The sequence below is a fragment of the Chinchilla lanigera genome, unplaced genomic scaffold, assembly GCF_000276665.1.
Source record: "Chinchilla lanigera isolate Chin_1 unplaced genomic scaffold, ChiLan1.0 scaffold00077, whole genome shotgun sequence".
Lineage (NCBI taxonomy): Eukaryota > Metazoa > Chordata > Mammalia > Rodentia > Chinchillidae > Chinchilla > Chinchilla lanigera.
Genome location: NW_004955478.1, coordinates 3,836,076 through 3,863,605, shown reverse-complemented (window position 1 = coordinate 3,863,605; position 27,530 = coordinate 3,836,076). Strand labels below are relative to the sequence as shown.

Here is a 27,530-nt window from a genome sequence, read left to right as displayed (position 1 = left end):
ATTGTAGGGATTTGGTACACAGACATATTGCATCTTGATCCTTGTCACTCCCCCATCCTTCCGTCCCTCCCATCTCACCGATCCCCAGAACCCTCCTTATCTCTACAAAGTCTATCTCTGTGTTTCTTCTTTTTTTTTTTTTTTTTTTTTTGGTTTTTCTCTGGTACCGGGAACTGAACTCACGACCTTGCGCTTGCCAGGCAGGCACTTTGCCGCTGAGCTAAATCCCCAGCCCCTATCTCTGTGTTTCTTATCATCTATCTTTTATTTTTCTCTTTAAATTACTTATATGATATATGTTGGTTTTCTCATCTTAGGGAAACCATTCAGTATTTTATTTGGATGTAAGATGTATATGGTAAAATACTCATCAATTTGAGCATTGAAATCCTTATCACAAGTATTTGATTTAACATGTTTCAAATTTTCTTTATAGTTACAAAAGAGAGTCAGGAAATTGGGTACAGGTTAGAATAGTGAATTACAAGAAATAAGGACCATGCTGCTAGGTACTCAACCGATTGTCTCTCTTCTAAAATGAATATTGTGTCTTAATTTTACTTAATCAAAAAGATAAAATATTCAAATATTGTGAAGTTCGGGGAAAGAAATTAAATAGTCTCTGTATAATCCTCAGCCATGTAAACAAATCATCATAAATGCTATTTTAATTCAACACTGTGTGAAATGGGGTGTGCTTGCGGGTTACCTAGGCTGCCTGGTCTGGCCTAATTTCAGGCTCTGTCGCTGGTCTTGCTGACTGTACCCACCTGCCCCACTATTAGTAACATTATGGAGAAAAGTTACACTGTGAGTTTCAAAAGTATTTTGTGTTATATCTGAGGTAAGGCATATTATTGCTATAAAAGAGTAACAAGCATAAAGAAAAAAGAGATATTTGGAGCTTCAAGCCTCTTCCTGTGGGAGGAGCTTCCACCTCAATGAAGGATCCAGTTCCTCATCAAAATCACCCAGCTCCTGCTCCTTGGAGAGTTCCAGAAAAACCTGAAAAGGGGGAAGGAGAAAAGAAGAGATATAGATGTCACACTGCCGTCTGTAGCTCCAAGTGAGTGCAAAGCACCCGCATATAAGAGAATCCATGTATATCTCTTGGACGAAATAAAACAACAGAAACTGCCCCACCTGCTCCAGGGTGGACTGCGAGAGGCTGTACTCCTCCACGTCGAAGCTGTGTTTAACTGCACGGAGGTGAAGAGACATCAGGGGTTTATATACTTTAAATGAGCTTGACTAACTAAATCATGGCAAGGCACAAATAGCAAATGAAAGCAACAGTGTTAAGTGATGTCAGAAACCCTCCTAGGCTGGGCACATTACATGGTTTAAATATACAAACAGGTTTGCTTAGGTTGAGGGGGCGGGGGCACAGCTAGTGCCGGGCTGCCTGAGGTTGTGCAGCTTTAGAGATCTGCCTTGTGCGGCAACGCTGAGATTTCCTTCTTTTCTTCTGAGCTGTAATTCAGCAGCCCTGGCACGGAAATGGACTGTGAAAGTCAGAGAGATTTTGAAAATAAAAGCATGAGCATATTAAAGGGAAGACGTCCGTGGTGTTTTAGGAAGCAGACAGCTTTGTCAGTTTTTCCTAGAAGCTACAGTGGTCTGTCCCTACCAGGCTGGACATTCTCTGGTTGACCAAGGTAGACTGGGAAGGACAATTAGGATCTGCATACGAACCCACCAGATGGATTTGTGGTGGAAATATGACCCTCAGTGTTCCAGGCTAATAATGATACAAATTTCATTCTAGGGACCACTGCGAATGATCACACAGCCTGGACAGCTGATATCCTCTGCTGAGGAACGGAAAGAAGAGGAACCAGGATGACCTTGGATGCAGTCAGCAGAGGTCAGAGATGCTTTTAGAGCCAGCTGATCAGAATTCCTTCCTTAAGTCAGGTAGCAAGCAGGCAAAGATATCACTGAGACATTGAAAAATGAAGCAAAACAGTCTGTGGGACCTAAACCAGTATAGTGAAGCTGTAAGTGAAGTCACCAATGGAGAATGGGTTATTAGTGACTAAGCAGTAGGCCTGCTTCCTGATCTATGACCAGAGTCCATAATATGCACTGTAAGAGTATATACCTTAAATATGGTGTCTGCAGTATCTATGCTCCAAAAACGTAACCACCATCACTATATAGTGAACTTTGTCTAACCTTGTATTAAATTCTGAGTCAAAAATACAACAAATACTAAGTAAAAGTGAGAAACGCCCGTCATGCCATTTCATATACAACTGTACTTAGAGAACCCATTCACCTCACTTGGTTTCCTGCTTCTAGAATTTAAGTTCAAATTTTAACATCAAGATCTAGCACATTTATACCCCAGTTCAACTGGTCATTTCCATAGGTATTTTGTGTGGGAATTATCTGCTTCTCAGGATCTCACTCCAACTGGCCCCTCTTACCTGTCTCTAATTTGAAGAAGGCTTGTGATAAAGGTTGAACATCCTCCACTGGCAATTTATACACCATCAGAGAAGAGTACCTAGTGTGGGGGGAGAGGAAAGTAAGTTGGTTTCTGAGTGTGCAGGCTGTCACCTCTGACTAAGCCAAATCTATGAAAAATATTCTGTAGTTTTCATCAAAATGAGTGTTTGTCATGGTAGGAACTCCTAGAGTGAGATTATCATTTAAAAGGCAGCTGACAGGGAAGCCACATTAAGTTTGGGAGTGCCTGTCTCAGGCTTCTTGTTGGGAATAATGTAGGGCCGGTCTAAGTGACATTTTAAGTCTTGCCTTTGCCACCCACCCCCAAGTGGAAACTTAGGGTTCTCACATCATCAGATAATTTCCTAAAGTTTCTAAATATGATAGATTCATTCTGTACAAAGCCACCCATTCATTTGCTCCCTTCTCTCACTCAAGTCAAGCTGTGTTCCTAATGTGGGAGCAAGCAAAAGGGTCTCTGAGATCAAAGCAAACATCGCTAGGAATTTGACACCAACTGTTGTTCAGGAGGGTGTGTGTTCAACAATGGCTACTCAGGTATATATTAGTCTACTTACTGCCCAGAAACAACCAGAATGGGATTCCATTTCAAAGGATTGATTTTCTTACATTTATGGAACAGTCAACCCTATCCACAGAGCTTATTAATTATTATACACTTGGGAAGCATATTTAGCAATACATTGCACAGGTTTTGGATAATCCATTGAAGACCAGCCAGCTCTTGCTGTTCTGATTTCTTTCTTTCATCGTTCTGATTTCTCCCCTGTAATTCATAATTTATATGACTTATATGAAAAATTCCAGTGGAAAATAGCTGTATAACTTTTCCAAGGAGGGTGTCGCCCCTAAACTTTTATATCAAATCAAGGTAATTACGAAAATGGAATAAAATTAAAGGTTACAGTCTAGTTCTGTCATCAGCCACCTCCAACCTATGACCTCATGTGTTTTAGTGTGGACCTTTTACTGATACTGATATTCATTAAATCTGCTTACTGGGCAATGATCATGGCCAGCTTGGTGGCAGCATCGAGGGAGACTCTGATCCAGGCACAAGAGAAAAGCAGGAGGACAATAGAAAAAAACAAATTCAGGAAAATAATCAAAAAGAGAAACTCAACCAGAATCCAGCATTAGGAAAGCTTAGAAATGGAACCCCATTGCTCCTGGATTGTGACCTCCCTTGTACACCAGGAATGACATAGGCATCACCTTTGGAGAGGATCTGGCTCCAGAAGGAGTCAGCATTTCAGTGGTGGCCCAGCTGATGGAGTTGTCTCCTGATTATTCTCCCCTTCCCAAGGAAATATTCTCAAACTGGAGCATCAGAGAACTTGAGAGCCACAGTGGTGTGTGAGAGAACACATCAGCAAGCCCTTGGGGATGTGAAAACAATGGTGTCACTCTGATAAGAGGTCAGAATTTGAGTAAGGAAAAACTGTGGCCCTGGGGCTGCAGAAATGAGCAGGGTCTGAGAGTGGTAGGACTCTAAGGAAAGAAGTGACCAGATTGACCTGGAAATAATTACTCGCCCATTCCTTCCCATGCAGTGGCAGTATTGTGCTTATGGACATCTTGTGAGCTGCTCAAGCTCACCAGCGAACACCCACAGGGACGCACCCAGCACCCTCTATCAGGGGCTGCTGAAAGCAAGGAGCCCTGGGGCTTCTCCAAGTTCACAGCTTGGAGAGTGACACTCTCAGGAAAGGGACTGAAAAAGGATTTCAGGTAGAAACACAGAGTGGTGGCTGTGTCAGGGGGTGCCTGATATGCAGATGGAAGGTCCTGGAGGAAAAGCAGAGGTGAACATGGGATTCTGTGCAGAAAAGGGGGCGGGGAGAAAAAGGCTCTGTCAGAAGTTTGGAGAAGGGGAAGCAACTTGGATACCTACAGCTGAACTCAAACTGCAGTGGGAATGGATTTGTGAAGATGCTTTATGCTTTGACTTGGTGCTTTTGCAAATGCATGAGCTTTTATATTTTATTTCTTTGTACACTTTCTTTTATATTACTATTTTTATTTTCTTCCTTTCTCTTATTTTTCTCCTGTCCTCTCTTCCCTATCCCTTTATCTTCCCTCCGTTTCCTCCTCCTATCTGAGATAGATATAGATATATAAATCCATGTAGGTGTATATATATGGTATCTGTAAAAATTAACTGGTGCTCCAATTTAAACAGTACATGCCATGGTCATGTCAGGATAACCCTCACCAAAACTGTACACAGAGGATCCAATCATAAACTAACTAACTCCTAACAAATAAACAGGTTCTGACAATCTCACAGCTTCCCTCAGCCTGTAGGTACACTTCCCTGTCTTTGAAACACTTCTCTTGATCTCACAAAGGTTCTCTCTTATAACCCTTTACTCAAGCTATAAAAATAATTCTAACAGGGTCTGATCTATGTTTCACTTATTGATATTTCTCTTCTTTCCTTCTTACTGACTTACTCCTTTCATTTCCTCTTTCTTTTTCTTTTCCCTACTTTCCACATCTTAGTCTGTTTGTACTAGTCTAATTCATTCAGTAAGAGGCATTAACAAAAGAATGAAGTTGTTAAAATAAGTTTTAATGTACACAATTGATGTATGTTTGGATATCTGTTGTTATAACCAGTAGATATCCTCTGTTTGTAAAACAGTGATGGGGTCTGATTTCTTTTTTTTTGTTTGTTTTTTCTCCTGTACTGGGAACCAAACTCACGACATTGCACTTGCCAGGTAGGCGCTTTGCCACTGAGCTAAATCCCCAGCCCCCAATGGGGTCTGATTTCAATAAGTGGAGTAAGTCAAAGAGGTAAATAAACATCCAAGCAAAACAGAGCCAAGAACACATCACTGTCAAGTTGACACTAACTAGAGTGACCTACATAGTAGCAACAAAGTCTTTCCATTCTAACTGGTGCTTAACCCTCAACACACACACACACACACACACACACACACACAATCATGAATAAACAAGCTGATAAAATGCTTTCCACCTCTCTTAAAAGAAATCCAAGGGGCATGAATGTGGAGGAAATAAAAAACCAAAGATGATATAATTAAAGAGATAATAGGCAATTAAAAAATGGTCGGTGAGTTTAGAGAAGATACTATTAAAAAACTATCAGAGCTAACTGAAATGATTCAAAACATGAAAGACCAACTCAATAAAGAATTACAGTCCATAAAATGTGGCAAACAGGAGCATGAGAGGTAAAAATTTCTAAAGTATGTATAGGAAACAGAAGCGAGCAATGCGAGAAGAAAGTTTCAGAGTTAGAAGGTGGAACTAGTGTGTTTGACCATATACTCAGATATACCTTTAAAAAGCACTAAACAGATGATGGGAAATGGATCCAGCAGCTACTAAGTGACTCAAAAAAGATTCACCTGATTAATTGGAATTACAGAAAGAATTCCTAGGACAACCTAGGAATGTCCTAGGTTGGAGGACAGCATAAATAGCTTAAAGAATATTTACAGAAAGTCAGCATGAAACTTTACGTGTAAGGAGAAAGAATTCAACTTAGAGATAAACAAGGCACAGAGAACCCAAAATAGCCATGACCAGAAAAAAGTGTTCCATGATGCTTCATATCAAAATTCCAGAAGTCCATCACAAAGATAGAATCTTAAAGGCTATTAGAGGAAAATAATGAATCACTTATAAAGTGATCACTTACAAAGTTAAAGTCTTTAGAATTACAGCAGACTTTTCAACACAAGCCTCAAAGGCCAGCAGAGTTTGAAGTGAAGTGTTTCAAACACTAAAAGAAAACAAGTTTTGGACCAGACAAACATATCCTGCAAAATTGTGTTCCAAAATTAATGGAGAAATTAGCACTTTCCATGACAAAGTATACCTTAAGAAATTCCTGACCTCCAAACCAGTACCCCATAAAATTCTCAAGGATACCCTAGACAGAATATGAAGTTAACAATGCCAAAATGTCTGATAGAATGAAAAAAATCAAGCAGACTGAGTGAGAAGTTAGGTAAAGGGGAAAAATAAAGGAGTCAGCAACAGGAGAAAAAGAAAAACAAAATGTCAGGAATAAGTCAATACCTTCCAATAATTATTCTCAGTGTCAATGATCACAACTACCAATCTGAAGACACAGATTGGCATATTTCATTTAAAAAGAACAGTGGTAATGATATGTATAAGAGACATATATAATCCAAAAAATAATTCATACTGTAAAAATTAAAGGATGAAAAAGAATACTCCATGCAGCAGGAACCCAAAAGCAAGCAGGAAATCAAATTACAAATGCTGGCAAGGCTGCAGGGAAAAAATACCCACCTAAATCATTCCTTGGAATATAAAGTAGTTAATCACTATGGATGTCATAGGGTGATTCTTCAATACACTTAAAGCAGAGATTGTATTTGAAACAGCTATTCTCCTTTAGGCATCTTCCCCAAAGAGTTAAAGACCTCAGGTATATAGGAGCATCAATACATATATCCATTATGTAGGAGCATAATATTTAGCACAATCGCTAAATCTTGGAAATGACGTATGTATCCATTAACTGATGGGTATTAATTTTAAAAAAGGAGATCAACAGAACACAAAATGTATCCTTGTATTTTGGCTCTTGAGGAGTTTAAATATAAAGCACAGTGGTCATTCAGATGGGAAATTTTTTTCCTAATTTTATTTGGAAACCTTCTTATCTAATATTATTGATCATGTTAAACTTCTAGGGCATAAAACTATCTTGATTATGTAAAATGTCCTCATTTTTAGGAGATATATGTTACCACATTGAAAAATAAAGTGTCGAGGCATGTGTAATTTATCATCAAATAGTTGAAAAATTCTTTTAAAATATTCTAAATGCAATGTGTTATCCCAGATAGGATTCCATAAATGTAAAAAGACATTAGTAGGAAAAGTGGTGAAATCTGAATGAATCTATAATTTAGTTAACAGTAATGTATCACTGTTAATTACTCAGCTTTTAAACTTGATCCAAGGTTATGCAAGATGTTAATAGGGGAAATTGGGTGAAATTTGTAGATGAAGTCTACATTATAGATGCAACTTTTCTGTATAACTATTCCAACATGAAAAGTTTGTTTGAAAAAAAGTAAAATTTGCTTAGTGAATTCCCTGTAAACATCAGTTCGTTACCCAAGTTATTCACTGGAATAACAGCATCTACGTTTAAAGATCTGGACGATGATTAGGTAACAGACCATGTGCAGTACCTAGCACATAGTAAGGCCACAATATATGTGACATGGTCTTCTCAATCAGCCATCTACGTATTCTATTTCTTGCAGTGTCCCACAAATAGAGTACTTTTTTGTTTTGTTTGTTTGTTTGTTTTCTTTTGGGTTAAACATGGCCTTGGTGGTGGCAGAGCAAAACAACTCCCAGGAGAAAAAGAATATTTGGTACCAGATCAAAAAGAGGAACTAGCTTTACCTTTCCTGCCGAGCAGCCCGGGGGAAGAGCCTCAGGATTTCTGCGTGGAGGGGTTCTACATGTGCTGGGGTCTTTACCTTCATCTCCAACAGATAATCTTTGCCGAATTTGCTTTTCAGGTGCTGGATGGAGCCGATACATCTGGAGTAGAAGCAGGAGTTGAAAATGGACAAGTGAGGGAAGCATGTTTAAAAACATGCCCAAAATTGCTCAATTAATCACTGTCCTGTCATTTCAAATGGGGAGTGGAATAAGTGTTGCCAGCTTTCATAACACGGAAGAGTCAGGTGTAGGCTGAAGACGGACACTCACCTCAGTCTTCCGGACACCATGATGGCCACACGGTCACACACAGCCTCGGCCTCTGCCATATAGTGGGTGGTCAGGAGAGCGCCCCTCTCTGTGTTTCTAAAGGTAGCCTGGATGGCTTTCCTATATGGTCATGAGGACACGTACAATTAATGGAAGTCTTCTGATTCATTTGGAAACAGTGGAATGGAAATTTCATAGAGCAGAAAGCACAAATAATAAATCTAGAGGCCAGAGGGAATCAGGCAGGATGAGCACAAGCAAATCAGTCTAGACAGGAGTATGGGGATGTTCTTTCTTTTATTTTGCTTGCAGGGGTAGAGATCAAACCCAGGGCCTAGCACATGTCAGGCAAGTGTTCTGTCATTGCATCACATGCCCAGCATGAAACTGGGGACTTGAGCTGAAGGACAGATGTGGAGAAAACCTTGATGGCAGGGTACATGAGTAGGAAGTTTGAGCATAAAGATAAGTGTGCATGAGAAGACAGACAAAAGTGAGCTGCACTCCAGAAGTGTCAGGACCTTCACGGCTGAGAAAGACAGGACAGAAAATGTCTAAATGAAAGCATGTAGGAACCTCAAACCCCACAGGCCAACTAGATCCCCAGCTCTAAGTGAGCCACTAATTATTACACAAACAGAAAACTTCAGTACAAAACAAGGTCGAACAAGCAAATTAAACACCAAAAAAGAACTGAATTCTGAAAAGCTTATTTTTTCTCTCCGTGAGAAATGGATATCAAGTACCATAAAAAGATTTTTTTGGCCAAATATTAATTCCTAATTACACGGATAATATTTGCTGCTCTTAAAAACAATCTGAAGGGAACTTTTTGTTTGTTTGCTTGTTTTCTTGCTTTTTGGTGTGTGTTTAACAATATTAACAAAATCGAAACATCTCCCGCAGGAATCAGCGCTGGCCCTGAGGGCAGCATGGCTGCTCACCATATCTGCTGCTGGCCCTCGGGGTCCATCCCGGTGGACGGCTCATCCAGAAGCACCACCGACGGGCCCCCCAAGATGCTCAGCACAAAACACAACTGCAAGGAGAGGGACAGCGCGTTGGTGCTGGTCGTTGAGCACAGGGGGACGCGCCAAGCCCTCGCTTACCTTTCTCTTTATCCCCTCTGACAAGGTCTTCACGGGTGCTTGCAGCTGGTCGTGCAGCTTGAGCGCCTCCACCAACCTGAACGGGAGACAGCAGAGCTCCATAGTCTGTTCCACAAAGGGGTGGCGGGGGAGGACAGTCCAGGGAGGAGAGATTTAGGGAACAAAGTCTAGAATGCAGTTTCGGAAACACATTGGGAGAGTGGGTGCTCTGAAAATGACAAATGATTTGATTCCCCAGGGAGACATATTTTGCATTTTGTAAAACTGTAAATACGTCTTATGGTGTCCAAATAATTCTTGTGCACTGTAGCTCATACCTAAATTTTAAAAGCATGCAACCATTTTTTATCATTGAATATATACTTTTATCTTTTCATGCTTCAAATGAGAGAGAGAGATAGATAAGAAAAAAAAAACTGCATTAAGTCAGCTGAACTACAAATGGGTCAGCATTCGGAGTTGCCCATCTTAAGTTTCAGAGGACATCATTACTCTCAGCCTGGTCGCTGGCCCCTGGGTGCAGAGCAGGACAGGCGTGGCTCCCTGTGTACCGTGTGATGGCCCCCGGAGCGTCGGCCTTGCTCAGCCCCTTCACGGCCGCAAACACCTCCAGGTGTTCCCTCACGGTCAGGCTGGGCCACAGCACGTTCTCCTGAGGACAGTACCCCAGGAACCCGAGGGGCTTGGCCTCGCTGCTGCCACTCAGTAGCACCTGCGAACAGATTGACAGAAGGTCACTGTAGGAACCTGCATCTGCAGCTCTCCTCTTTGTGTTGCTATGCTATCTCTTTATTATTTCTGGCCATCATCGAGCAAGCGAAAAGGAATTCATTCAGAGAATGAACACACAGACCCAAGAGTACGCAAAGGTACCACATTGACCTATGTTGAAAAATGCAGTGAGATGCAAATTAAAACCACAATATAATATCACCTCATACCCGTTAGCAATAGCTGCTATTAAAAAAACAAGAGGCAAGTATGGGTGAGCAGGTAGGGAAGGTAAAGTCATGTTCATTGTGGGTAGGGTATATATTTCAGTGTAGTCATTGTGGAAAATAGCATGAATTCTCCTCTAACATGTGATCCAGTAATCCTACTTCAAGGTATATATAGCCTAAGGATTTAAAATCAGTATGCCCAAGAGATATCACATTCTTCTCTTTCTTATAGCACTATTCACAGTAGGCAAGATAGGAAATCTATTTAAGCGACCAGCAATGGATGAATGGAGAAAAAAATGGGGTAGAATTTTGCACAATAGAACACAAGTCAGCCTTTGAAAAGGGAAATCCCATCATTTGTGACAGCAGGGATGAGCATGGAGGACATTTTGCTGAATAAGACAGATACTGAGGACAAATACTGCATAATTTCACTTACGTGGGGAATCTAAGGAGCTGAATTCATATAATTAGAAAGGAGGATGTTTACCAGAGTCCAGAAGAGGCAGTTGGAAGAGAAAAGGGAGCTGTTGATCCAAGCTTACATGGATTCTTTTAGAAAAGAGGAATAAGCTTTCATGATCTTGCACAAAATGGTGACTATATAAATAATAATTCATTTTGTTTTTTGGATTGCTAAAAGAATAGATTTTAAATGTTTCACTACCGAAAAACAATACATGTGTGAGGTGGTAGATTTGTTAATTAGCCTGATTTAACCATTCCATATTTTAATCATCTAAAAAAGTTCACATGGGACCCCATAAAGATGTCCAAGTATTAAATACCAATAAACTACATTTTAGAAAATATTTTTAAAAAGAAAAAAAATGAAACATGTTAGACTTGTTGGATCTTGAAATTATGGCTCACCTAAAAAATTCCTTCAATGGTATCAGATTCAAGCACCTTAAGTTAGCTGTTTGACACTTCATTTTAGTTATAAACTTTATTTTTTAGTTCCTTTTATGTTCTAGATGTCACACAAGAGCTGTATCCAGAAAGAAGAAACTGTTCAGTGTCTGCCCATACAACACCTCTACTCTATGATGAGACAAGCAAATAACAAACTGGATACGCTTTTTATTAGTATTTTGACATACGTATTTGGGAAGCTGAGGTGGAGAAGAGCAGGGCAGAGGGTATTAGTTTGGGTGCCAGGGATCCTACCTGTGGGCGGAGTGGCCACTTCAGCAGAGGAGGAGCAGGTGTCAGTCATGGAAAGGTCTGAGGCAAGGTATTTGGGGCAGAGCAAAGAGCAAGAGCAAAGCCCCGTACAGGGTGAAGCTTGATGTGTTCTTCGCTGCGAGGTGGGGGTGGGTGGCAGAGAGTGAGTGAGGAAGGAAGAGAAGCAGCAGAAATACATGGAAGTCATCAACTGCAGCCACCCACAGGTCAAGGAGAGGTGATCTGCCAGAATGGAGAGATTGCTGAAAGCATTTAAGACACTAACATGGTTGAAAAACTTCATACTGGCTGATGGGATTAAACTCATTTCATAATATCTAAGTGGTTGGTTTTATCACTTGGAGCTTTCATTCTGAAATATTTTATTCCAATGGGCCAATGAACAGCTATGCCTTTGCTCTAATGTTTCAGGAGAATTGCAAAACTGCACTGCTTTGGATCCTGGTGCTTTCTGAATGGGAGAGTTGGCACAGCTGAAGTAAGCAGTTCAGTTAGGGTCAGCTGAGCTGGGGACATTGCAAAGGGACCTCTTCCCACTGCCTGCTGACTTCATGCCTTCAGAGGAACTGCGAACATGGGACTTCTCTTCCTTCTTTCCTGGGATATTTGTAAATAGTGTTCATGGCTACGTTCCCCACCCCCCACCCAATTGACCACTGACACTTTCCTTGGTACAGTGCCACAGACCTTGGCCTTCTCTTGGACACACTTTCCAAAGGAGTTCTGGAAAGGTTTGTGCTTGCATCACTTGATCAATTTTTCATGCCTATATCTTGTAATCTGAGCAACTACTTTAAAGATAACCATAAGTAATCCACTCACCATTGTTACTCTCTTACTATCTTGTTTTGAAATTTTGCATCGTTTTTATTTTTTGTTAATAAAACAAGATTTTTTTTTCTTTCTGTCATAGAAATTGGTAGACAGTATCTTGTTTCTGTATTGTGATTCCTCTGTTTGATAACTCTGAGCTCTCTGACTCTCTGCTTGGCCTCTGCTTCGGATACAGACAATACAGGGGCAAAGTTTATTCACCTCCACTGCCATGTGCCTCACTTTCTCACCATTCTTAGACATACTTTATCTCATTTGTACTGGGGAAGACTCGTGTCAGATCGAGTTTGCCCAATGACTTTTCATTTGGCAGTAGCACTTTATGAAGGTCAGTAAACGAAAGACTTTGTTTTATATTTTACACAGTTCTACTCAATATTAAACATTAGAATATTGAAGTAACAATGTCCATTAAGTATAAGCCATAAACTCTGAGGCTTTAAAACAGAATTTGTCAGGATTTTATGATTATTATCCAATTATGCTGGCCAACATTCTCTCTTAATTCACTTAAAAGAAATAAAAAGATAGTGAACACAGTTCGCAGGCATCCACATTCAATGACTAGCATTTGTGTGCTTTAAAGTAATAATCTGTCAATTTGTTCTTCAGTATATTGTTTAAGTCACTTTAAGGAAAACCAGTGAATAACCTGTTTCAGGTTGCCCCCAGGATATTGTTGGATAAAATACTGTTCATCTCATGCACCCACCTGTCCTGCACTTGGCTTTGCTTCTCCAGTTATCATCCTAATGGCTGTGCTTTTACCAGCCCCATTGTGCCCTAATAATCCTAGAACTTCACCTGCAAAGAAAGAACATACATCAATAATAATAATGTTATTGTCAGTGTGGCATATGTGCTTTATTTATAAAATTCCCTTTGACTGTCATGATGGCCCTAGAGGGGTTAACACTTTGAAGAGTTTCAGTTACTTGCCGAAAGCCACATGTATGAGGACCAACAGGGATGCACTTGCAAACCAGCTGTGCCAAAAGGAGGAGGAGGAAGTCAGCAGGTTGGTTCTTTTTACCCTGTACTCCCAACATGTTCAACATTTCAGAATCTACTCCTCATGCAGCCTGGGTCAGTTCTCTGGGCAGAGCAGTGATCATTAGGAAAGCAGTTATGTTAGAAAATGAAAAGTCTGTTCTTTCAACGGTTTATTCGAACACAAAGCTTGTTATTTTAATGCAGACCCCACTGTGTTCCCGTTCAAGGAGAAATTAATTTTTGTTAAGTTCTTCAGACAAAAACAGAAGAGGTACTGGGTCCAAACCTTTTCTAACACAGAAAGAGACATTTCTTGTTGCTATTTTCTTCTTTTTCTTAAAAAAGAGGCATTTGTTCTCTGTATACTCCTTGCGAAGACAGCTAGCAATAATGGCAGGTGTCTGTAAATGACAAGTTATACAAGGGAATGATATATATATATATATATCTATCTATATATATATATATATGGTGGTTTTTTAACAGGGACTAAATATAGAAATATTTGTATCAATGGTACAAAAGCCATAAAGAGGAAAACTGCTGGTACCTGATCACAAATCGAGCCAGTAACCCATCAGTGAATGCTCTCCTACCATGAATTAGTGTGAAAAAAAGTGCCTATTTCTTTTGAAAATGTCCTGGATGAAAGACTAAAAGGGGATCATTTTTTTAAAAGCTCAGTTTTGGGTACTGATGATTTTCATATTCCCAGGGACAAAGCAAGAAGGACGCAAAGACTTTTTTGCTGTATGGTTTCCAGACAAAGCAATTGCATAGCTGAGTTCTGAGCTGAAGTAGGTACTTTGTAAATGGAATTCTGTTTTTATTTCAGAGAGAAATTGACAAACAGTCAGTCTGGAATGTGGCAGATCTTTTAAAAACCAAGTGAAGCGAGCTATCATTTCACAGAATGCAATAGATATTATCTGTTGCTGAAGATAAAATTAGGAATACAAGCAAACTTCAAAATTTTAGAATTCTTAAGACTTATAACCATCATCATAACTTTGACAGCTTTTTTGTTTGTTTGCTTGTTTTTTGTTTTTCTCCGGTATCGGGAACCAAACTCACGACCTTGCGCTTGCCAGGCAGGAGCTTTTGCCGCTGAGCTAAATCCCCAATCCCTTGACAGCTTTCAATATAAATATTTTTCTACAACGTGATTGCAAATTTACCACAGGTGCTTTTATGCTATTGAATGAAATACACTCACATTTAGAAAAACCACAGTAATTCTGTGAATGAATAGGAGCCAAATGGCCAATGCATGGTGTTAAAAGTCAGGTCTGGCTAAAGGGCAAGACGAATGGATGCATTTTAGTGTAACCAAGCCCAAAACAGCTTAAAATAGGATTTTAGATTTTACATTTAACTAAGCTTAAAGAAAATATCAATTATCTAATTTTAAAATTATCTGATTTTATTATTTTAATATCATTGAAAAAATCTATGATAATCTAAAAAGAAAGATAATGGACACATTGCTAATTTTCTGAACTATTGTCTGCAAGGCTGAATTTTCTTCATATACTTTAAATCAGGATAACACATTGTAATAAACAATATAGAAGAGACAAGAATATACTTTTCATCTGTCAGCCAGATATAACAGACATTTGCAAACATAAAAGTCTTTCTTCCCACTGGAAATTACAGTTACTTTTATGAAAAATGCTAGTTATGTTAGCATATATTGAGTTTAATAATGTTAAGTGTGGAAGTGTATTAAACATTAAAATATTTCTCAGTTTGATTTCTAATACAGTAAACCTTCATGAATTTAGCCCTCCTAAACCACAGGTACTTGGGCTTTTCAATAATTTTTAACAGAGTGAAGGAGTTAAGAGACCAAAAGATTTTAGAACTACACTGAAGTAGGGTAACACCGTGTCAGAACTGGGTTCATTTAACTGACAATAATTTTCTTGGTAAAAACACTGCTTGGCACATTTTACCTGCTCGAAGTTTGGAGATGTCAAAGCATTTGCTGTTCTTACTCTTTCTAGCTGGACATCCTCATCCTCCCTTTCTGGGTCTTCTGGGTTGTGAGATACACTACTCCTTCTTGGAGAAATTCTAGAGTTAAAGAATTTCGTTAATAATTGGATGCTGTTTGCCAGTGTCATAGCAAGATCATTTCATCCTCTAAATTTTATATTTGAGTACAGTGGATGATGCATAGCACTGCATGATTTGTGTCTTCTTAGGAAAACTTTCCTCTTTATGACCACCTTGATTTAATCCGTAGTGTCAGCAAAGGAAGGAAATATTGCTTCTTATCTCTCTTTCATTATCTTTACTATGGAGCTATATTTTTTAGTCTCAACAGGCAATTTGATGCACATACTCTAGCAAGAAAATTATATACTGAATTACAGTAAATACTCTGGAAACCATAGTTATGAGGCCAAAACACGGACCTTGTCAAAACGTTTTTGATAGTGATGGGCCAGGATATTTAAAAGTTAGGTGTGCTACAAAAAATTCTAGCTATGTGATTCAGCACAAGCATTCCTTTGCAAGATATGTCAGCTTAGTGTTTTCTTTTTCATTCCAGCTCAAACCTTAATACCAAGATCATTACTGTGGGCGCTGGTCCCTCTACCCTTTCTTTTCCCATGGGATCCCAGATGATGCACTCAAGGTCTGCTGTCGTGTTAGCACTCGACTTTCTGTCACAGTTAAAGATGACATTGCATGGTGGCAGGATGGCCAAGTGGCTTAGTTTTCTTGGAATCAAGGGACATGGGACACCCAGTATTAAGGTTGTGAAAATTCTAGGCAAGCGGGGATTTCTAAGTGCAGATTCCAATGATGAATGAGGTCTTAAATGTAAGAGGCTGCTGGTTTTGTTCTTGAGCCCTGAATACAAACTGTCCACCTTCAAGGTCATTTGATATCTGACCTCATTTCCTTTTCTACTGCAGTGTGAAGGGAACTGTTCATTATCTACTTGCTGGGCTTCTCACCCTTCCAGGAAAAGAGTGGTTGTTGCTATTTTTGGTCTGTTAGTCACTCTGTGTTCTTTTCTGGATTCACTGTATTCCTACAGCTGTAGGCTAGACTGAGTAGTTATTACACAAACTGATTCTATCTCATCTAATGTGCCACAGGCCCCCACTGAAAACAGTTCGGAGGAAGCCCTTGGTTTTCAGTGTTGCATGGGAGCTAGCACTGTTCCAACTGCTACGAGATCACAACTGATTTAAGATCCAACGTCCTGGTTTCCAATTGTGTGTACTGTCTTACAGCTAATATTTCAATATATCCTAGCACATCCTTGATAATTGACTAGGTTTTTTTCCCCCCGTATGCAATATCTTTAAGAAATTATCATTAAAAAACACTAAAATATTTTTGCAAACCTAAAGACAGGATCCTTTCTCATTGTTTTATTTCCAAGCTTCCATTCCAGACATCGAAGAATAACAAGAAAGATGATAATGTGGACATAGGACTGAGGAGAAAGAAAGACATTCGGAATTAGAAATACTAAAAGGGAGTGTCAGAAGTGAGCTAGAACGTCTCATTCTTTCACAAGCATATATTTGGCAAAATATTGAGAATTTGAAGGGCAGATTATCTGGATAGTCACAAAATGTCAAGTTCGATTACACTTCTTTGGAGAGAAAAACTAGTAGTGTTTTACATTATGTCAAAATATATCCATATTTCATTGCACACAGAATTTTATTGATGCTTAGGTTATATCTATCTTTATCCCCAGAATTAAGGATTATTCTTGGGATCTTTGTAAAGATTCACTCTAATTTTAGAGATATTGTATGTTGTAGGACTTATGTTGTAGGAGACGTCTTAAGTAAATTTTCAAAACATAAACAAGAAAGCACAATTGCAGAATGTAATCAGAATCGTCTCTCCAAATGCAGGAATAGTTCAATGAGAGTCAGACTTACTACTAGGAATGCCAGGAAGTCATGTTTCTTCTCTTGTTCTGCGGAAATGATGCCATAATATGCATTTAAACAGTGCTGCAAAAGGAAGGGCGGTGGTTAAACGTAAAGCTTTGTGATGCCCGAGTTTTACTCAAATAAATGTGATTGGTCCATTGAGCAGATCTGCTAAAGTTTCCCCAGGATTCCCAAGGGCAGAAGGGAATGTACCAACTCCTAGATGCATGTGGGGGTGCACTGCTTTTATCTGAATGAGTTTCTGTGACTCTGGGTCAGGTGCTCAGAGAACCTGGGGGTCTGTGGTAGCAACACTCCCTACGGTGTGGGAAACAGAGTTCACTCTCAGCACATTTCCCTTCCCTGTGCCACTGGTCATTGGTGGCATCCCTCTGCCATTGCTCTTTTCCTTAGATGCTTAGAACCACCATGCTGCAGTCCTCTCTCAGTCAGTTCTCAGATAAGGAGGGCACAGACAAGTTCGCCTAAAGAAGATGCTATTAACCACAGCCATGGAAATTTGTTCCACAGGTGCATCTTTCTGATAATCCATTATCAAGGACGTGCTAGGATATATTGAAGTATTAGCTGTAAGACAGTACACATAATTGGTAATCAGGACATTGGATCTTAAATCAATAGTGACCTCGTAGCAGTTGGAGAGGGCTCAGTGCTTTTGTTAGATTCCCCGAGACTGACATCCCCAGAAACCCTCCTATGACTAGTAAGTGAATAATGATTATTTTGAGTACTATCTCATCCTTCTTTTTTTATGTGTATAGAAATTAGTCATTGAGAAATGGAAATTTATTCCTTTTGTATCAAATAAAAATACAGTACCAAATCAAATGTAACTATATTGTACCAAATAAAAAATATAGTATCTTAGGGTGTATCAAAATCCCCATATATTAGGGGGGGTGGTTTTCTCTGCTATTAAGACTGAATATGTTCAATGACTTTATCAGTGTACACATTTCTCCCCCTCATCCTGACTCTACCAAAAGACAGTGATCAAGACCAATTTCTATCTTTAGGCCAACAGGACTAGAGACTCTTCTGGGTGGTGGACTTTATATTTTAATTTTTAAAATTTAGCTATTCATCTTTCAAAGTGCATATTTCTGCCCTAAGGAGAATGCTTTCCTAAATGATCATGTATTTCAAGACACTTGAACACATATTGGCATTCCTTACATCAAAATGTAGCAGTGTGCAACCAACCAAGGTGGCAGGTGGAATTAAGATACTGGTCCAAAACTGAGATGTCTCCATAAAGAAATCAACCATGAAAACTGTGGAAACCAGTGTGACCTACAAGAAAAATAAACATCTATGTTGTTACTCTCTGAGACAGTATATTTTCAAATTTGGGATCATGAGCAGATTTTCTGATTTTGACATCTATTTCATAAACCAAGGTAAAATCAATATTACCATGAACAGTTCCTCCTAAGCTTCAGTTTCTTTGGCTTGGCTATGACAAATGTACCAAAGGCAACACACTTTAGGATCTGGTGTATAGATTTAAAAATTTACATTCTGTTTTATTCATGGAAAATCAAAACTAAAGTTGGGATCAATGTCTTTAGAGAGAAAAATTAAGTAAGATACAGGCAATCATTAAAGGGAAATAGTTTTGAAACTGAATAAAAACAGAAATGAAAAACTAGAGGACACTATTTTCTTAGGTATATCAGCATACAATATAGCTTTACCTGTAATATAAGAACATAACATACCTTTAAATGACATAGTTAGAGACATTATAGTGCAGAGTTCAAAGATGAGATGTAGGCACATCACAGACTCATGCTTCCTCTTCTAAGCTACTGTAACAACTGCTGAGAACTTCTATGCTACCTTTTCCTTTAAAAGGTCATTTTCATGGTCACATGACAGTTTCTAAGCCTACATCTCCGATTGTATTTGTATTATAAAAGCTTTCACATTTTCCCAGCATGAAAGACATATCTTTCACCTTTTCCCAACATGAAAAACCTGTAGAATAAATTGGTGAGCACATCACTGAAGATTAGACTTGGATCAACCTAAACTTCCCTTTTAGTTAGGACAGTTGGATTTTGCTTTGTTCCCTATTCATAGGCCACCAGGTTCTTAGCATTTCTTAGGATCAGCCTGACTTTCTTTCCGTCTAGTTTTTGCTCATCCATTATTTTCTATTTGCGTTATCCTTCTCAACCAATTGAAATATCTCTCTTCTTTAAGAAGTCTTCTTGGCACACAATTCGTTTTCAGAAATTAGCCTTGAACCCATCTCTAGATTTCACTGTTTATTTTTTTTTTAATCACTCAATGTATAGATGCTCTACCTCAGTAGATAATCTTGTCTTTAATATCTTGCAATATAAATACCTATGTGTTTATCTATTTCCCCTTAAGGGCATCTTCATAGTAGATACTATGGACTTTTATAGCTCTTTTTACTCATTAGTCTCAAAGCCTGGCACACAGGGAAAATCAACAAGTACTTGTTAAGTGATAATTTAATTGTGATTTTAAAAAACACAAGTTAGATAGAAAAAATATGTAATTTATAAATATTTGCACTCCTAATTTTATGGAGAGAATTGTGATTTTTATCAAAGGATTCTGAATGGGAAATTTGGAGAGTTAGTTTTCAGTTTTAGCTCTTCTACTATTTATAATCTTCTGCATCTTCCCATGGTCTTTTGGACCTCAGTTACTTTTTCCCTAAGGAGAATATTAAAACAATTCCAAATTTTGTGGTCCTATAAGCAATTTGGAAGCTTTCAAAAAAACCAGCAAGATGGATATGGAGAAAAAAAGCATACTTAAAAATGTAAATCCCCACAATTATATCATGCAACCCCTAAAAATTTACTCCCAAAATACAGTAAAGGTATTTTAAGTGTAATACTATTTTATCTCACACATACCAAAATTGATAAAATGTTAGTTCTTAACTTCATAATAAAAATAAACACATTTATAGAAAGATACTTACAAAATAGAAGCAAAATGACCAGATGCCACTATTTTTTTTCCCATTACGAAAAATGAACGAAATCACATATGTCATGAAGATCATTGATATGGAATAACCAACAATGTAGAGAATCTGAAATTAAAGACAACATTAAGAATACTGAGGATAAATCCAGCCCAGAAGCCATTTAAATCCATATCTTATCATACAGCAGGATTTTAAAAAATATTTCTAGAATACTTTAAATATCATTGAAATTGTTTAAAAGAGTGATAACAGCAGAATAGTAGAGTAGACAGCTCCAAATTCCCTTCTCTTAACAGAAATATCAGTAAACCATAGGGAGAACTGGCAGGACCAACTTTGTTAGAACTCAGGGTATGAGTTAAAGTTTCATGGAAAATTCTGAATCAATAGAAAGTCCATTTTAAGACAATAGGAGTGCTTTAGCATGTTCTGATTCTGCCTCCCCGAGTCCAGCTTAGTATAACCTTAAGGATGGCAACCTGTATTTTCAGCGTAGGATCCCGGTCCAGATAGAACACAGCTAATTTTATTCTCCAATTTCTGTAAAAGTCTGACCCAACTTGTTTGAGAACTGTCTGAAGGACAGGTTCAGGTATCCGCTCCTGCCTCAGCTCATGTAAATTCACTCAGGGTGGAAAAGTGGGACATATTGCTCCAAGAGAATATAAAGCTAAGAAACCTTCTGCAGCAGCCTGAAGCAAAATAGAACAATTGAACCATAAAATAGATCATCCTGAGCCTATGGAAAAATTCTAAGGAGAATTTCATTTGGAAATAAGAGCACTGAAAAATATCCATATGTGTCAGGATTTTTAGGAAGTCATGCACGTACTCAGGCAGAATATGGACCCGTGAAAAAACATAAGAAGAGTCTAGGTTTTGACAGCTAGCTAATCTTCAGGTGCCACGCAAGCCTGCCTAGGTGCTGAAGGACTACCCACACAGAACCTATCTGTATAGGATAGAAAAGAGTTTTTCTGGGCTGGGGATATAGCTCAGTGGCACAGCGCTTGCCTGGCAAGCATGAGGCGGTGAGTTCGATTCCCAGTACTGGAAAAAAAAAAAACAAAAACAGAAAAAAAAAAAAAAAGGAAAGAGTTTTTTGAGTCTATGTTCTCGAGGAAATGTCTTGCAAATAATTGTTGAACTAGAAAAAGGACAGAGATTGAGTATATGACTGAGTATAGAGTCTGTAACAATGTTTTAGAAAATACTCTAACCAAAGGTGAATATAGCTTGTAATAACTAAAATAGTAAATTCTAAACAAAGTGGGGAACCTGTGACCTACAGTCACCATGTTAGATATTCAAATGTCCACGTTTTCCCCCCAAAATCTAAGACATAAATAGACAAATGTGTCCTATACTCAAAGGAACAAAAAATTAATGGAAAAATCTCTGAAAAGTCTAGATATTGAACTTACAAAATGACAACTTTAACACAATTATATTACATATGTTAAAAAATACTAAAGGAAACCATGGAGAAAGAACTAAAGGAAATAAAACAAAGTATATATAAAAAGAAAATATCAATAAAGAAATATAAATTATAAAAATGAACAGAAGCAGAAATTCTAGAATTTAAACATATACGGAAATAAAAGTTTCACTGAAGACGTCATCAGTATGTTTGAGCGGGAAATAAAAAAATCAACCAACTTGAACAAAGGCCCATTAAAATTATTCAGTCTGAAGAGTAGAAGAAAAAGAAAATAAAGAAAAGTACATGGAGCACAAGAGACTTGTAAAATAACATGACGTGAACCAATATGTACACCTAGGAAGTTCCAGAAAAAGTAGAACGATGAAGACAGAAAAAATACACGAAGAAGCAATAGCTGAACATTGTCTGTATTTCATGAAGCGCGTGAATGTACACATCTAAGAGGATTACCAAACTCCAAACAGGAAAAAGAAACCTGTCTCATCCCAAAACAGTTTGATCTCGACCCTATATTCCAACAGTTGATGTATAAAGACAGAATGAGAATTTTGAAAGTAGCAGAGGTAAATGATTCATTATATATGGAAGATCACTAATACAACTGCAATGCTAATACAATCACACAATAATTATGAATTTATGCAGTTGGTCTCACTATGCAGAAAGATGTCGCTGGTGACCACAACAGCATGGAAGAGGCTGAAAACCAAGATTGAAACAGACAATGGTACATCGATGTTCGCTTTAGCATTACTCGTAGCAGCCTACAAATGGAAACAATTCTAGTGCCTATGAACAAATAAAGCATGCACAGAGAGTGGAATATTATCTAGCCATAAAAAGGAATGAAGTTCTGTCACATGCAACTTTAAAAACTGTATGCTATGCAAAATAAACCAGCCCCCAAAGGATAAACATTATGTGAAACATCTAGAATAGGTAAATTCACAGAGATTGAAAGAGGATTATAGATAACCGCAGATGGGAATAGTAGGAAATGGGAATAGCAGGAAACACTTAATGCTTAATGAGCACAAAGTCTTTGGGGGTGATAAGAAAAAGTCATTAAATTATATTTTGCACATAAAAATGGTTAAAATGGCAAATTTTATGTTATATATTGTACAATAATTTATAAGCCTCAAAAACTAAACAAAGTATTAAAAGAATGCATTATATTATATTAATGTCAATATTTGTGATTAGATCATCTAATTTTGTTATGAGTACTGCCACTTACCTGAATAAATATATCAACAGTTGTATATATATCCCCTTGGAGCTTTGAGGCATAGAATACTAAGTACATAAATAAAATGAATAATAAGTAGATGGGAACTTCAACCAGAGCCTGTCCAAACCAGTAAGCAGAAGGGTTCAGGCCTGAAATCCACAGCTGGAATTGGGCTTTGTTCTGAATAAAGTCAGAGAGATATAAATGAATGCTAAAATTTGCTTTCAGAGCATATCAGGAAACAATGAAATGAATTCCTCATTATTGATAAAAATGAACACTTTGCCTATACATGCGTTCCAGACTAAAGAGGGTGGGTAACTTCAAAACTGATACACCCAAATTTGCTTGTACTTAATGAAATGATCACTCAAAATCTTCTTGACAGAGACAGGGAGAAGGCCTCAGAATAGTAAAGTAATCCATACTACAGTGGATAAAATAGTGCTTGAAGACATAAGGGAAAAATTTATCCACATAAGTGCTAAATTTCATGAAACCACCCAACTTTGACTCACATGTAGGACAATGGATTCTTTATCTTTGTAAGTTTCTCATCTTTTCATTCTGAATCAATAGCAATGGTTGAACACTACAAATACATAAATATTGCCTAAAACTTTGAAACAGCCTCACAGCTGCTCTTCTTCAAATATTTAACAATCTGCATGATAATTATAACATACATCACTGTTAGTTACTTCTCTTTTCTAAATAAGCTAAATTTTATATTTAAAATTCTACCAAGCAGTCCAAATCATGGAACGCGTCACTCATCTCATAACTCTATAATAATTTCAAAATATCAGTGTTATGTAATTTACTTGATTTTAGTTGGTTTTGTTTAGTTGATTATGATCCTTTTTGTACCATAACTTTCCCATTAAACTCTTCTCTGAATCGATCTACATTGTCTCTACATCACTAAGGACCCTTAGTGTGAACAGAGATGGGAGAGAGGAGATACATGGGACTGGCCTCACTTCACACTTCCTGTCCCCAGTGCTACTCAGGTCTTGGTTGTTTTCCTGCTATTCGCTAGAGAACAGGAACCAGAGCATGAGGAGAGATGCTTGGCTTGTTTTTTCTAGCTTCTGAAAGTAAAACTAGAAGTCTCAGATTTTAGACTTTCTTTGCGATTACAGTCAATGAAAGCTATATAGTTTTATCTAAAAACAGCCTTAGCAACCTCCAAAACTTTTAATATATAGTTTTCACTATCAGTCAGTTAAACATATTTTCTAATTTTCATTGTGATTTCTTTGTTAATCCATCATTATTGGCAGTGTAGTCTTTAGTTTTCAGATAGTTCATAATTTTCTAAGCATGTGATTATTTCCTAATTTAATCACATTTCAGATAGAGACTATATTCTGTACAATGTAAATCTTTTAGATGTTATTGTTTTAATCACATTTTAAATTTTAGCATTTGCCACATACTAATTAATAACTAATAGAGGTAACTAATGGACATAGTTAATAACTAACAGAATAAGTAATAGAAGTGTATTTTAAACAACATTTAAAGAGGAAAAGATCACTTTCTACATTTACCCACATACTTACTATTTTTTCTGTTTGTGATATATGGATTTGAACCCTAATTCTCATGTACGTCAGCAAGCACTTTACCAGTGAGCTACATCTATAGTCTTTTATTTTTTACTTCCTAATTTTTCTTTCTAGCTTTTAGATAGTATCTCTTAAAGTTGTCCAGGCTGGGCTGAAACTTGTGATAGTCCTGCCTCAGTCTCCTGGGTAGCTGGGATTATAAGGTTGTTCCTCTGTATCCATCTGTATTTGCCATTTCTGGTGTTCTTCCTTACTTTATATACATCTCAATTTTGACCTGGTATTATTGTCCTTCCATCTGAAAGACTTCCTTTAGTAATTTGTAAGTGTGGGTATATTGTCAACAATGATTTCTCTTAATTTTCATTTTCATTCAATTTATTAGTTCTTTTATTTTTGAAATATGTTTTACTGAAGATTGTGTGTGTGTGTGTGTGTATATTCAGTTTGACAATTTTATTCTTTATCTAACAATGTTTTTTTCTTTTTTTTTTTTTTCCGGTACTGGGAATTGAACTCACGACCTTGCACTTGCCAGGAGGGTGCTGTGCCGCTGAGCTAAATCCCCAGCCCCAATAATTTTATTCTTTTAACATTTTAAGGATATTGTTCCCTTATCTTCTACCTTATGTTTTTTTAAAAACTGTCTTGTCACTGCCATTTGTATTTCTTTGTAATATGTCACTGTACTTTGTAGATGTGTAAGTTTTTCTAATCACTAGTTTCAGCAATTTAATTCTGATATAACATCTAATGATTTTTTTGTGTGTGTTCTGTTTGAGATTCCATGAATTTCAATTTCTGTGACTTAACTCCTCTCTTTTAGGGAATTCAATTGGTAGACTTTTTTTCAGGCTCTGTTTAATTTCTCAGAAGTTTTTTTCTCTCTTTTTCCATTTATATACTATAGAAATATAGCTATAAACAATATTAATTTAATTTTTCATCAAGCATGATAGTCTGTAGCTCTGAAAGTCCCATCTGATTTGTTTTCATAAATTTCTTTTGCTTCACTTCTCATCACATTGTTTTTTTCTTATTTTAAAAAGTAAAAGAAGGAAGACATATTAACAGACAGACATCCATTTACAAAATAGCATAATGATCACATTAATTCTTAAGAGGGTTAATATTTGTTTTTTCAATGTTATTTCTGTTTCTGTTTGAAACATTATGTGTTTATCTTTGTCATTTCTGGGTCTCTTCTCAATTGACTTTCCATCCAGTTTCTGTTTATATTTTTTTACTCCTTTGAATGTCTGGTAACTTTTCTTGGGTTGGCCCATGTGAATTTTACACCACTGGCTACTGGGTTTTAGATTCTTCTTCCAGTAGGTTCAGTTCTATCCTGGCAATCCACTTGTGTGCTCTACTTTAAGTCTTGTTTTTAAGTTTTTTTTTGAGACACAATAACAGTAAGCTTTACTATAGGGTTAATTAGCCCTAAAATTAAGCTCAACCCTTCTAGGCTCAATCCCTTCATAAATCCTCTAATAACTGATTGGGAATCAAATATTTTTTAGCTCTTTGTGGGCTGTTTGAATTATATATAACTACTTGTTCATTCTTGCTTACATGGAGTTTTACTACACGTAATTAGCTTAGTGATAGCAATAAATTCAAAGTAACCCTACTGCAGAGTCCTGGGGCTCTTTCTCTCTGTAGCTCAATCTTTCCTGTGACTCTGCTGTGCAAATTCCAGCCACTTCGATGTCCTTGAACTACAAATTTCTATCTCTTTGGTTCAGTAACAACTCTGTACCTTGCTTAGTGTCTATTCCACAAGATAGTTCCAGGAAGAAAACTGTGATGAATGTGAGCAAATATTGCTTGTTTTCTTCTTGGATGTATCCCAGTCTGCTACTTTGAGACATTTTCCTAGGTCTGAAAACAGATATTCTGTTTTTTAACTGAAATATTCTTGGTAAGAGGACAAATCTCATTCTAGTTTCTCTATCAGCCAGAAATGAAATATTCTAAACTTTAACTTATCTTTGTTCTTCATTCTTCTCTTCCTTCCTTTCATTCTTTCTTTGTATTGCTATTACTTACAAGTGTTAAGAAATTGTTCCAGAGGCTAGGGATTTAGCTCAGCGGCACAGTGCCTGCCTGGCAAGCTCAAGGTCGTGAGTTCGATTCCCAGTACCAAAAGAAAACACACACACACACACACACACAAAGAAATTTTTCCATATGCAAACATGCATACCCTCCTAAAGAAAACCTTACAATCTGCTATACTAAATTACTAGTTAATTAAAGCAACTAAAATTTCCATTATTTTTTATTACCTTATAGTCATCAATGCTGGTCATGGAGAGATAAGGCGAAAGAGAGGACATCAAGATGATCCATGAGATGAGATAGGCTAGATTATAAAACTGATAGCGGATGTCATCCTGAAAATGTGAGAAGGGCAAAGAACTTAAAGCACAAAGCTGAAATTCATTTTCTGGTTGCATGTCTCAAAATATAATTAGCCTGACAACCTGAAATCCTACTTTGGTTTCCTTTCATTCATTCTCAGTGTGTATTAATATGTTTAGTACAGATTTTTCAAATATTTTTGAATCTGCAAAAGCAGAGCCCATGAGATAGCATGGCTGACAGTATAAAGTTAGTTGTGCAGGTTGGTATCAGACTCATTGTGCTGATACAGAATGACCTTGTGGAAAAAGCCTCTATTCTTGCTTAATGACTTCAGAAGGCAGGAAATTAAACCAACAAGATTGTACATTAAAAAAAAATCCATTATATATGAGGAAATTAACACTTACCATGACTCTTAGTAGTATTTATCATGAAAAATGAATTCATCCTACCATTTTATACTATGAAAGGAGTTCATATTTTTGAACATACAATGTTCTGATGTAAAAAAAAGAAATTTAAGACTATGCTACAGAAAATGAAAATAGTTTTGGACACATGGGTTATTTTATATGTAGATGTATCAATGGCATTTGTTCTTCTAGTGAAATCTAGATTTGAATGAGGCATGAGATAAACTGCTGGTCTGTTTTATTTACTAATGTAGCAAGTATGTTTTTAATATTTCCCCTATTTCTCTTCTTA

At 37.4% G+C, this 27,530-nt stretch overlaps 1 protein-coding gene across 5 annotated transcripts in view; it reads right to left on the bottom strand.

Annotated features, from left to right (window-relative positions):
• Positions 1-239: 239 nt before the first annotated feature.
• LOC102024670 (ATP-binding cassette sub-family A member 8-A-like) overlaps positions 240-27,530 on the bottom strand; it is a 70,432-nt gene continuing 43,141 nt past the window's right edge. For all 5 annotated transcript variants that reach the window (XM_013503213.1, XM_013503212.1, XM_013503214.1 and 2 more), the window contains 17 exons: positions 26,747-26,854; positions 22,888-23,061; positions 20,192-20,305; positions 18,400-18,516; positions 17,209-17,283; positions 16,657-16,748; positions 15,247-15,367; positions 13,575-13,689; positions 13,008-13,099; positions 9,881-10,041; positions 9,330-9,405; positions 9,165-9,259; positions 8,221-8,340; positions 7,909-8,049; positions 2,433-2,512; positions 1,144-1,199; positions 240-1,005 (listed from right to left, as the gene is read on the bottom strand). In XM_013503213.1, the coding sequence (XP_013358667.1) occupies positions 907-1,005; positions 1,144-1,199; positions 2,433-2,512; positions 7,909-8,049; positions 8,221-8,340; positions 9,165-9,259; positions 9,330-9,405; positions 9,881-10,041; positions 13,008-13,099; positions 13,575-13,689; positions 15,247-15,367; positions 16,657-16,748; positions 17,209-17,283; positions 18,400-18,516; positions 20,192-20,305; positions 22,888-23,061; positions 26,747-26,854 (1,836 nt within the window). In that variant the 3' untranslated portion in view covers positions 240-906. The remainder of the gene's footprint in view (positions 1,006-1,143; positions 1,200-2,432; positions 2,513-7,908; positions 8,050-8,220; positions 8,341-9,164; positions 9,260-9,329; positions 9,406-9,880; positions 10,042-13,007; positions 13,100-13,574; positions 13,690-15,246; positions 15,368-16,656; positions 16,749-17,208; positions 17,284-18,399; positions 18,517-20,191; positions 20,306-22,887; positions 23,062-26,746; positions 26,855-27,530) is intronic.